The sequence below is a fragment of the Rhinoraja longicauda genome, chromosome 20 (genome assembly GCF_053455715.1).
Source record: "Rhinoraja longicauda isolate Sanriku21f chromosome 20, sRhiLon1.1, whole genome shotgun sequence".
Classification (NCBI taxonomy): domain Eukaryota; kingdom Metazoa; phylum Chordata; class Chondrichthyes; order Rajiformes; family Arhynchobatidae; genus Rhinoraja; species Rhinoraja longicauda.
Window position 1 is genome coordinate 7,946,701 of NC_135972.1, and position 13,140 is coordinate 7,959,840.

Here is a 13,140-nt window from a genome sequence, read left to right on the forward strand (position 1 = left end):
GGTGGAGGAGTGGAGAGGGGATGTAAAGAGCATCTTCAATCTCATGGCTTCCCGCAATAGTTTCCACCAGTGGGAGAGTCTAGGATCAGAGGTCATAGTCTCATAATAAAATGCCGTTCCTTTAGGAAGGAGAGGAGGAAGAATTTCTTTAGTCAGAGGGTGGTGAATCTGTGGAATTCATTGCCACAGAAGGCTGTCGATGCCAAGTCAGTGGATATTTTAAGGCAGGGATAGATTCTTGATTAGTACGGGTGTCAGGAGGTTATGGAGAGAAGGCAGGAGAATGGAGAGGGGAAGCCATGATTGAATGGCGGAGTAGACTTGATGGGCCGAATGTTCGCTGGTAGTTGTGCAAAAAGGCTTTTGTTTCGCCTCTGATACCAACTGGGGGATCATCAAGTCCAGCTAGAGTTCACATATTGTATTAAGTGTACTGTTAGCATCTTTGTTTACAGTACATATAGTATAGCATCTATCTCATTCAACATAATGAATCAAGCTACGATTACTATTGCATTGCGGTCAGGGTCTCTTGGGAAATAGAATGCTAAAACATTAAAGATACAATAGCAATGTTTAAGAGGCTTTCAGATGGGCACATGGAAGTGCAAGGAATAGAGGGATATGGATCATGTACATGCAAATTAGATCAATTTAACTTAGCTTCGTGTTTGACACAAACATGTGGGCCTGTGCTGCTCTGTTCTATCTATATACTAAAACTCTCATTTGTTTGTTCCTGAACTACAGCCAAAACAGTACACGATAGTGCGACAATTTTAGGCCCACCTTACTCACTGTCGTCCCTTTGGTGCTAATGGAAGAAGTTTCATTGAAATCGGTGTTATATTCTTAAAGTTATTCACATTTTAAAATATAAATCTATCTCCTAGGGAGGGGGGGAGGGAGGGAGGTAAGGGAATGGAGGGGGGGTGGAGGGAGGGAGGTATGGGGATGGAGGGGGGAGGATAAGAGGGGTTGAGGGGGATGGAGTGGGGGGGGAGGGGGAGCACGGGTAGGAGGGGGGATGGGAGATTTCCTGACTGCCTTCCTTTTTGACAATGGATCTATCTTTTTCAACGTTGGGCAGCACAGCAGTAGAGATGCTGCCTTACAGCGCCAGAGAAACTGGTTCGATCCCGACTACGGGTGCTGTCTGTACGGAGTTTGTACCCACTCCCTGTGACCACATGGGTTTTCGCCGAGATCTTCCGTTTCCTCCCACACAGGTTTGTAGGTTGATTGGCTTGCTATAAGTGTAAATTGCCCCTGGTGTGGGTGTAAGATAATGTTAGTGTGCGGGGATCGTTGGTCTGTGCAGACACGGTTGGCTGAAGGGCCTGTTTCCACGCTGTATCTCCAAACTAAACTAAATTGTTATCATGTCTTACTTGTATTTTCTAGCTATATTTTGAGTACAGCATTAGTACTTTCAAGTACAGGATTAATTTTCCAGTAAAGTGCCATCTACAGGACAATCATGACAACATCAAGGAACATCAAACCAAGCAGTGGATGCATGATGCTTTACCTTGTTTCCTTATCAAGTGTCTACACATAGTAAATGGCTCGATTGTCATCATGTATTGTCTTTCTGCTAACTGGTTAGCACGCAACAAAAGCTTTTCATTGTACCTCGGTGCACGTGACAATAAACTAAACTGAACTTTACTTGCTTTAATGAGTCGGGTTTCAAAACAGCCCCATTACTTTATTTTGTTATGACAATTGCAGTATTGGACATTTAATCAGAGCAGGCAACAGATGCTCCAAATTGGAACAATGTACCTTCATTCCATAGCAGGCATTTGGGATGACTCAGAAAATATTTTACTGTGATGAGCACAGGTTATGTTATGTCTTCTGTGAGGGGTTGAAAAGGTAAACCTGACAGAAGTCAAGATTGCAAAAGGACATTTATGTTGTAGACACAGCGATGATGGTGCCCAGGCCAGAATTTGGGGCAATAAATACAAAATAAAAACAGAATATTACAATTAATGAATAGACTAACTGGGATCAGTGGATCGGGTACCATCTGCAAAAATGGAACTAACCTCTGTTCCCACTTTTTATCGGGATGCATCACAGCATGGTTTGGGAACAGCTCCATCCAAGACCGCACGAAATTGCAGAGAATTGTGGACGCAGCCCAGACCATCACACAAACCATCCTCCCTTCCACTGACTCCATTTACACCTCACGCTGTCCCTGCACGGCCAGCAGCATAATCAAGGTCCAGTCGCACCCCGGTCACTCCCCCTTCTCCCCACTCCCATTAGGCAAAAGGTATAGAAATGTGTAAACGCACACCACCAGATTCAGGGACAGTTTCTTCCCAGCTTTTATCAGGCATCAGCCATCCTACCACAACAAGAGAACAGCCTTGTGCTGCTATCTACCTCATTGGTGACCCTCAGACTATCTTTGATCAGACTTTACTGGCTTTATATTGCACTAAACGTTATTCACGTCATTCCCTTTGTCATGTATCTGTACACCGATGGCTCGATTGTAATCATGTATTGTCTTTCCGCTGACTGGTTAACACGCAACAAAAGCTTTTCACTGTACTTCGGTGCACGTGACAATAAACTAGAGTCTAGAGTCAAGAGTCAACTCAAGCCTTCCACAAGGGAGCATGGCCAAAGCTCTTCCTTAGATACATAATGTGCCAATGAGGACCTGGAGAAAACCATCTGGTCCCTCGATCCAGCTCCAACATTCAATAACTGGCTGACCCGACATAATCAACTTCACATCCCTACCTATGCCCAGTAAACCTGGATGATTCCATGATGCTCACTGCTTAAACAAAAACATTAAATATAGCCTGAACAACAAACCCCCCAGCAGAGAAAAAGAATCCTGCAAACGTAATCTCAAAGTCATACAAGTAGTTCACTTTTTTCTCTAGATAGCATAAACAAAAGCAAGCTGCTAAAGCTGATCAATTTGATTTGTGGTTCACTCACTTTTGTTTAAGGGTCTGTCTTCAACACAGTCAGTGCCAACAATGAAGCTGTTTAATGCTCGGGCATTAACAAGCTCCTGTTTCTTCCCTTCGCTGCCGTTCAATGAATAAAACCAAGCATTGCCGTCCAGCTTTACACAAGTGGCATGGGAAAAAAATATTCCTTTCCATTTATGGACAAACCAGGAAGTATACCAAAATTAGCGGAAGAAACAAGACTTGTCAGTGAGATAAATGAAACTGCATAAAATAAGGAAGACTGCTCCAGTGATAGAAATGGAAATTTGCCTTAAAAGGCCTCTTGAGGAAGCAGATTATCTTTAATATATTAGTTTAGAGATAGTTATATGTGAATCATTATAACTTCATCTCCTTGCTCTTCTGAAAGTCCAAAAACAGCCTTATCATGTACAGAAATGGTGTGAAATAAGCCTCAGTGGTTATTAGTGATGTGCACACCCTTTGTAGATATACTTCATGCTAATATCATCAAAGAACCACAACACACAGGCCATCTCTCATGTTACCATTGAGGAGGTGTAGGAGTCTGACAACCATTACCTCTAGGCTCAAGAACAGCTTCTTCCCATCCACCAACAGGCTCCTGAAACACACTGTCCAACCCTACACACAATGCTACCTCAACACGGAACCACTATGCACTTTGTACAAGGCTTACACTATATACTTAGCCTTGCACTATTATTACATGGTTACCTAGTATAACTGCTAATTTATTGCATTGTTTATTGTATATTAATTTGCTGAGCCGTTAATGTCGCTGTGAAAAGCTACTTGTCATTGTTCTATTCGCAGTGCACATGACAATTAAACACTTTTGGCCTAAATGTGACCTTTATCAGTTCCAGAAGAAGTGAAACATGGACTTCCCACTTATTACGAAAATGAGTAAATCCTTTGTATTGCAACAACACAAAAGGCACTATTGTTAGGCTTGATCCCGACAGCTTTTACACACTTCAGATCAAATGAAAATGCCAGTGAACACAGCCATTAACTCTTTCTGCCGAAGATAAGACACAAAATGCTGGAGTAACTCAGCAGTACAGGTAGCATCTCTGGAGAGAAGGAATGGGCGACGTTTCGCGTTGAGACACTTCTTCTGACTCCAGCATTTTGTGTCTATCTTTGGTGTAAACCAGTATCTGCAGTTCCTTCCTACACAACTCTTTCTGCCTCCAGAGATAACAGCGGACTCACAGAATATTTCCAGCGATTTTTGTTTAATTTTAGGATAGAATTTCTACAGAAGAGTGCCAGATCCTATCTCAAAAAGGCAGCTATTACAGAGCGGGAGGACCGGAAATTGGAACCAAACGCAGACTCGGCGATCGCTTTGCTCAACACCTGCGCTCAGTCCGCATTAACCAAGCGGATCTCCCGGTGGCTGAGCACTTCAACTCCCCCTCCCATTCCCAGTCTGACCTTTCTGTCATGGGCCTCCTCCAGTGCCACAGCGAGTCCCACCGGAAATTGGAGGAACAGCACCTCATATTTCGCCTGGGCAGCTTGCAGCCCAGTGGTATGAACATTGACTTCTCCAACTTTAGATAGCTCCTCTGTCCCTCTCTTCCCCTCCCACTTCCCAGATCTCCCTCTATCTTCCTGTCTCCACCTATATCCTTCCTTTGTCCCGCCCCCCTGACATCAGTCAGAAGAAGGGTCTCGACGCGAAACGTCGCCCATTCCTTCTCTCCTGAGATGCTGCCTGACCTGCTGAGTTACTCCAGCATTTTGTGAATAAATACCAGCTATTACAGATATCTTTAAGTGGACAAATATGAAATACCATTTGAATGGATTGTAAATTGGATGACAATAGGCACTTAAAACAACATGGGTTTGGTTAAGGTGCAACTTTGCTTATTTACCATCAAAATTCAAATCTTAAACATCAACATTTGACGATAGTCTCACGCAGAAAAGGACCAAGAGTCAAGAGTGTTTGATTTTTATATGTCCCGAAATGGAACAAAGAATTTCTTACTTGATTAACAATGCATTTTCTTCAAAATATTAATAATTTAATCTTTATCAGCATTTAAACTGAAGAAAGGTTTCAGGGAGGATCTGTATAACTGATGGCTTAAATTTATCATTTTGAATTAATTGAAATGTGTACTGTTTCCGTCAATAAATATTAAAATATAAGAGAATATACTTGGTTTCCCTCTTTTGGAACATGACATTATTGAAGTAACATTAAAACAGCACTACATTAATGATTTTATAGTAGAGTTAAAAAACTAGGGACAAACTCAAAATTGGGAATTAAAACAGCGTAAAATGCTGGAAATTCTCAGTTGGTTGGGAATCGGGCAGATTTGGGGAAGTAAATAGAGTTCTGAGTTACAGGGAAAGGTCGTTGACTTTTGAAATGTTAACTCTGAAATGTTCTCTCTCTACAGACGTCCTGACCTGCTGAATTGTTCTGGTATTTAGGTTTTATTATATTATCTATGAGTGCAGTGAGTTACAGTGTTTACAGACCTGTAATAGTGCTACGTGATCATTTCATTGTTCCATTGTCGGTATATATGACAATTAAACACTCTCAACTCCTCCATTCCCTCAGCCTCATTGTGGCACAGAGCTACACCTCACTCTCTACACCCCCTCTTGATCCCCATTCTACCAACAACCCCCCCCCCCCACCTTCATCCCCACCCAACACGGCCCCCACCCCAAACCACCCCCGACACCCACCACCCCCTCCCGACCAAAACTCCCTACCTCCACCCTTCACCAACACTAACTACCCTCAAACTCCACACCACCCCTTACATCCTCCACCCCCTCCCGACCACCAGCCCACACCTTCATCCCACCTTCCATCCCATCCTGCCCACCCTTCATCCCCTTCTACCCCTGCACATCACACCCCCACCCACCCCTCACTGGCACACAACCTTCATCCCATCCTACACTCGCCACCCCCATCCCCACCCCACCTACACACCCGACCTCCATCCCACTACCCCAAATCATTCAGCCCCAAACTCCATCCGGCCCCAACCCCATCCACCCCTCACTCGTACCCCCAACCGCAATCCCTCCCCTACTCTCTCCACCCCATCCCTTTCCACCCCATCCCTCATCCCCAAGCCACACCTCCCACCCCATCCTATCCACCCCTACACATTATCCTCATCCACCCATCCCTCCCACCAATACTTACATCCCACCCCATCACCCTCTGCTCCCCGACATCCCATCCGGCCCACCCTTCATCCCCACCCACCCACGCATTCATCCCACACCCTCCTAACCCTCTTCACCACTGTTCCCCAGCCCCACCCTCTCTTGCCCACCCCCACCCCTTCTACCCCTACACATCCCACCCTCATCCACCCCCATTTCAACTCCCCCTCCCATTCCCAGTCTGACCTTTCTGTCATGGGCCTCCTCCAGTGCCACAGCGAGTCCCACCGGAAATTGGAGGAACAGCACCTCATATTTCGCCTGGGCAGCTTGCAGCCCAGTGGTATGAACATTGACTTCTCCAACTTTAGATAGCTCCTCTGTCCCTCTCTTCCCCTCCCACTTCCCAGATCTCCCTCTATCTTCCTGTCTCCACCTATATCCTTCCTTTGTCCCGCCCCCCTGACATCAGTCAGAAGAAGGGTCTCGACGCGAAACGTCGCCCATTCCTTCTCTCCTGAGATGCTACCTGACCTGCTGAGTTACTCCAGCATTTTGTGAATAAATACCAGCTATTACAGATATCTTTAAGTGGACAAATATGAAATACCATTTGAATGGATTGTAAATTGGATGACAATAGGCACTTAAAACAACATGGGTTTGGTTAAGGTGCAACTTTGTTTATTTACCATCAAAATTCAAATCTTAAACATCAACATTTGACAAGATAGTCTCACGCAGAAAAGGACCAAGAGTCAAGAGTGTTTGATTTTTATATGTCCCGAAATGGAACAAAGAATTTCTTACTTGATTAACAATGCATTTTCTTCAAAATATTAATAATTTAATCTTTATCAGCATTTAAACTGAAGAAAAGTTTCAGGGAGGATCTGAATAACTGATGGCTTAAATTTATCATTTTGAATTAATTGAAATGTGTACTGTTTCCGTCAATAAATATTAAAATATAAGAGAATATACTTGGTTTCCCTCTTTTGGAACATGACATTATTGAAGTAACATTAAAACAGCACTACATTAATGATTTTATAGTAGAGTTAAAAAACTAGGGACAAACTCAAAATTGGGAATTAAAACAGTGTAAAATGCTGGAAATTCTCAGTTGGTTGGGAATCGGGCAGATTTGGGGAAGTAAATAGAGTTCTGAGTTACAGGGAAAGGTCGTTGACTTTTGAAATGTTAATTCTGAAATGGTCTCTCTCTACAGACGTCCTGACCTGCTGAATTGTTCTGGTATTTAGTGTATTAAGGTTTTATTATATTATCTATGAGTGCAGTGAGTTACAGTGTTTACAGACCTGTAATAGTGCTACGTGATCATTTCATTGTTCCATTGTCGGTATATATGACAATTAAACACTCTCAACTCCTCCATTCCCTCAGCCTCATTGTGGCACAGAGCTACACCTCACTCTCTACACCCCCTCTTGATCCCCATTCTACCAACAACCCCCCCCCCACCTTCATCCCCACCCAACACGGCCCCCACCCCAAACCACCCCCGACACCCACCACCCCCTCCCGACCAAAACTCCCTACCTCCACCCTTCACCAACACTAACTACCCTCAAACTCCACACCACCCCTTACATCCTCCACCCCCTCCCGACCACCAGCCCACACCTTCATCCCACCTTCCATCCCATCCTGCCCACCCTTCATCCCCTTCTACCCCTGCACATCACACCCCCACCCACCCCTCACTGGCACACAACCTTCATCCCATCCTACACTCGCCACCCCCATCCCCACCCCACCTACACACCCGACCTCCATCCCACTACCCCAAATCACTCAGCCCCAAACTCCATCCGGCCCCAACCCCATCCACCCCTCACTCGTACCCCCAACCGCAATCCCTCCCCTACTCTCTCCACCCCATCCCTCTCTACCCCATCCCTCATCCCCAAGCCACACCTCCCACCCCCCACACTATACCACCACCCCATCCTATCCACCCCTACACATTATCCTCATCCACCCATCCCTCCTACCAATACTTACATCCCACCCCATCACCCTCTGCTCCCCGACATCCCATCCGGCCCACCCTTCATCCCCACCCACCCACGCATTCATCCCACACCCTCCTAACCCTCTTCACCACTGTTCCCCAGCCCCACCCTCTCTTGCCCACCCCCACCCCTTCTACCCCTACACATCCCACCCTCATCCACCCCCATTTCAACTCCCCCTCCCATTCCCAGTCTGACCTTTCTGTCATGGGCCTCCTCCAGTGCCACAGCGAGTCCCACCGGAAATTGGAGGAACAGCACCTCATATTTCGCCTGGGCAGCTTGCAGCCCAGTGGTATGAACATTGACTTCTCCAACTTTAGATAGCTCCTCTGTCCCTCTCTTCCCCTCCCACTTCCCAGATCTCCCTCTATCTTCCTGTCTCCACCTATATCCTTCCTTTGTCCCGCCCCCCTGACATCAGTCGGAAGAAGGGTCTCGACGCGAAACGTCGCCCATTCCTTCTCTCCTGAGATGCTACCTGACCTGCTGAGTTACTCCAGCATTTTGTGAATAAATACCAGCTATTACAGATATCTTTAAGTGGACAAATATGAAATACCATTTGAATGGATTGTAAATTGGATGACAATAGGCACTTAAAACAACATGGGTTTGGTTAAGGTGCAACTTTGCTGATTTACCATCAAAATTCAAATCTTAAACATCAACATTTGACAAGATAGTCTCACGCAGAAAAGGACCAAGAGTCAAGAGTGTTTGATTTTTATATGTCCCGAAATGGAACAAAGAATTTCTTACTTGATTAACAATGCATTTTCTTCAAAATATTAATAATTTAATCTTTATCAGCATTTAAACTGAAGAAAAGTTTCAGGGAGGATCTGTATAACTGATGGCTTAAATTTATCATTTTGAATTAATTGAAATGTGTACTGTTTCCGTCAATAAATATTAAAATATAAGAGAATATACTTGGTTTCCCTCTTTTGGAACACGACATTATTGAAGTAACATTAAAACAGCACTACATTAATGATTTTATAGTAGAGTTAAAAAACTAGGGACAAACTCAAAATTGGGAATTAAAACAGTGTAAAATGCTGGAAATTCTCAGTTGGTTGGGAATCGGGCAGATTTGGGGAAGTAAATAGAGTTCTGAGTTACAGGGAAAGGTCGTTGACTTTTGAAATGTTAATTCTGAAATGGTTTCTCTCTACAGACGTCCTGACCTGCTGAATTGTTCTGGTATTTAGTGTATTTAGGTTTTATTATATTATCTATGAGTGCAGTGAGTTACAGTGTTTACAGACCTGTAATAGTGCTACGTGATCATTTCATTGTTCCATTGTCAGTATATATGATAATTAAACACTCAACTCCGCCATTCCCTCAGCCTCATTGTGGCACAGAGCTACACCCCCTCTTGATCCCCATTCTACCAACAACCCCCCCACCTCCATCCCCACCCAATATGGCCCCCACCCCAAACCAACCCTGACACCCTCCATCCCCTCCCGACCAAAACTCCTTACCTCCACCCCTCACCAACACTAACTACCCTCAAACTCCACACCACCTCTTACACCCTCCACCCCCTCCCGGCCACCAGCCCACACCTTCATCCCACCTTCCATCCCATCCTGCCCACCCTTCAGCCCCTTCTACCCCTGCACATCACACCCCCACCCACCCCTCACTGGCACACAACCTTCATCCCATCCTACACTCGCCACCCCCATCCCCACCCCACCTACACACCCGACCTCCATCCCACTACCCCAAATCACTCAGCCCCAAACTCCATCCGACCCCCACCCCACCCACCCCTCACCCGCTCACACCCCCAAACTCAATCCCAACCCCTACTCTCTCCACCCCATCCAGACTACCATCCCTCATCCCCACCCTCACACCCCCAAACTCCATCCGGCCCCAACCCCATCCACCCCTCACTCGTACCCCCAACCGCAATCCCTCCCCCTACACTCTCCATCCCTCATCCCCAAGCCACACTTCCCACCCCCTACACTATACCACCACCCCATCCTGCCCACCCCTACACATTATCCTCATCCACCCATCACTCCCACCAATACTTACATCCCACCCCATCACCCTCTGCTCCCCGACATCCCATCCGGCCCACCCTTCATCCCCACCCACCCACGCATTCATCCCACACCCTCCTAACCCTCTTCACCACTGTTCCCCAGCCCCACCCTCTCTTGCCCACCCCCACCCCTACACATCCCACCCCCTCGCACCAACCCCTCCCCCTCCCCCACCCCCTCACACCCATCCCTCCCCCACCCCCTCACACCCACCCATCCCCCACCCTCACACCCACCCCTCCCCCACCCCCCCTCACACCCAACCCTACCCTCCCCCACCCTCTCACACCCATCCCTCCCCCACCCACCCCTCCCCTCCATCCCTCCCCCACCCCCTCACACCCACCCCTCCCCCACCCCTGCACATCCCACCCCCCTCACACACACCCACCCCCTCACACCAACCCACCCCCCTCACACACACTCACACCCATCCCTCCCCCACCCCTACACATCCCACCCCCCTCACACACACCCACCCCCCTCACCCCCACCCCTACACATCCCACCCCCCTCACACACACCCACCCCCCTCACCCCCACCCCTACACATCCCACCCCCCTCACACACACCCACCCCCCTCACCCCCACCCCTGCACATCCCACCCCCCTCACACACACCCACCCCCTCACACCAACCCACCCCCCTCACACACACTCACACCCATCCCTCCCCCACCCCTACACATCCCACCCCCCTCACACACACCCACCCCCCTCACCCCCACCCCTGCACATCCCACCCCCCTCACACACACCCACCCCCCTCACCCCCACCCCTGCACATCCCACCCCCCTCACACACCCACCCCCTCACACCAACCCACCCCCCTCACACACACCCACCCCCCTCACACACACCCACCCCTACACATCCCACCCCCCCCCTCACACCCACCCACCCCCCCCCCTCACACCCACCCACCCCCCCCCCTCACACCCACCAACCACTCCCTCCACCCCTGCACATCCCACCCCCCTCACACACACCCACCCCTACACATCCCACCCCCCCTCACACCCACCCACCCCCCCCCCTCACACACACCCACCACTCCCTCCACCCCTGCACATCCCACCCCATCCCCAACTCCACCCATTTCCATGTTGTCCCTGACTGTCCCCAGGCTCAGCTTCCTCACCTTCCTTGGCCTTCTTCTTCCTCGCCAACGTGCCGCCCAGCTTCCCCAGGAACGACTCGTCCTTCTTCATCCTGCTCGTCTGCTGGCTGCTGGGGGATCTCACCGGTGTGGTGGCCATGGCGCCTCCCGCTGGCACTCACTGCCCTCCCGGGACCGGCGCAGCGCCCCCCGCAGCACGGGATGTGGTAAACCACCCTCCGCCCGCAACGCCCCCCGCAGGACGGGTTGTGGTGAACCACCCTCCGCCCGCAGGACAGGATGTGGTGAACCGCAGCGCCCCCCGCAGGACGGAATGTGGTAAACCACCCTCCGCCCGCAACGCCCTCCGCAGGACGGGTTGTGGTGAACCACCCTCCGCCCGCAGGACGGGATGTGGTGAACCACCCTCCGCCCGCAGCGCCCCCGGCAGCACGGGATGTGATGAACCACCCTCCGCCCGCAGCGCCACCCGCAGAACAGGGATGTGGTGAACCACCCTCCTCCACCCGCAGCGCCCCCCGCAGGACGGGAACCTGATGAGCAACCTCTTCCACTCAAGAGTGTGGTGGGTAATATGGAGGTGTTAGTTGAGGCAGCTAACATACAGTAAAGATAAACACACAATGCTGGAGTAACTCAGCAGGTCAGGCAGCACCTCTGGGGAGAAGGGTCAGGTGACAAGAAGTTGCCAAGAGACCATTCTTCAGACAGAGTCAGGGGAGAAGGAGTCTATAGAGATATACATGAATAAGTAAACAAGGAGATATTGATCTTTAAAAACAGTCTATTGTAGTGGATGGTAGGGAGGGGTGGTGGGATGAAATGTTTAATCATAAAAAACGGTGATAGAATGTGAAACTCCCTCTATGGGAGATAATACGATATTATTTTATACATTAGACTTTGTTACGGTATTATTTTATACATTGTTACTACTTGGGCATTAGGCGCCTCTCTGTAACTAATTAAGGCGCTCTAGATAAGGTTTGCAACTACTTGGGCATTAGGCGCCTCTCTGTAACTAATTAAGGCGCTCTAGATAAGGTTTGCAACTACTTGGGCATTAGGCGCCTCTCTAACTAATTAAGGCGCTCTAGATAAGGTTTGCAACTACTTGGGCATTAGGCGCCTCTCTGTAACTAATTAAGGCGCTCTAGACATTCCTTACCCTTGACACGTGTCTGTAACTGCTCAGGCGGCGAGATTCCTTTGCTTTTAGCCTTTACCTACCCCTTAGCCTTTACCTACCCCTGCTCCCTGTCAAAAGTAATGGTGGAGCAAGGAGAAGAAATATACGAGTTGGAATGAGCGGGGTGGTACGGGGTGGTACTTGGGAGTTTAATGGTGGCGGGGTAAAAGGTGAAATGTGAAGGGATACAGACATTCATCAATGAGTGGGGTGGTACTTGGGAGTTTAATGGTGGCCAGGTAGACAGGGTGACTGCAAAAAGATGAATGACTGTAAAAAGGGAGTATGAGTAGGAGATAAGGTAACGAAGATAAGGCTGGAAGAATCCTATAAAAAGAGGCTGCCCGATGTACTAAGTGGGCAGTCAGATGGTTGACATCCTGACTGTTCCAGCCGTTGTTTGCAATTAAAGGCTTTTAACTTGCATTCTCCGTGTCATCTGCTTCATTTTGAACATAGGTAACCATGACACCTCCTGCAGAAAACCCTAGATAGTTTTAAGTCCAAGATGAATAGATTTTTGCATGGCAAGGACGTAAAAGTTTGCAAATTCAGGGCAAGTAGACGGAATTAAGATG

At 48.3% G+C, this 13,140-nt stretch overlaps 1 protein-coding gene and 1 long non-coding RNA gene across 4 annotated transcripts in view; one reads left to right on the top strand and one right to left on the bottom strand.

Annotated features, from left to right (window-relative positions):
- The window catches only part of LOC144603542 (uncharacterized), a 46,414-nt gene extending 44,749 nt beyond the window's left edge, over nucleotides 1–1,665 (top strand). For both annotated transcript variants that reach the window (XR_013548636.1, XR_013548635.1), the window contains exon 3: nucleotides 1,405–1,665. This is a non-coding gene — a long non-coding RNA (uncharacterized LOC144603542). The remainder of the gene's footprint in view (nucleotides 1–1,404) is intronic.
- parvb (parvin, beta) overlaps nucleotides 1–11,587 on the bottom strand; it is a 46,066-nt gene extending 34,479 nt beyond the window's left edge. For both annotated transcript variants that reach the window (XM_078416893.1, XM_078416892.1), the window contains exon 1: nucleotides 11,395–11,587. In XM_078416893.1, the coding sequence (XP_078273019.1) occupies nucleotides 11,395–11,512 (118 nt within the window). In that variant the 5' untranslated portion in view covers nucleotides 11,513–11,587. The remainder of the gene's footprint in view (nucleotides 1–11,394) is intronic.
- Nucleotides 11,588–13,140: the final 1,553 nt, after the last annotated feature.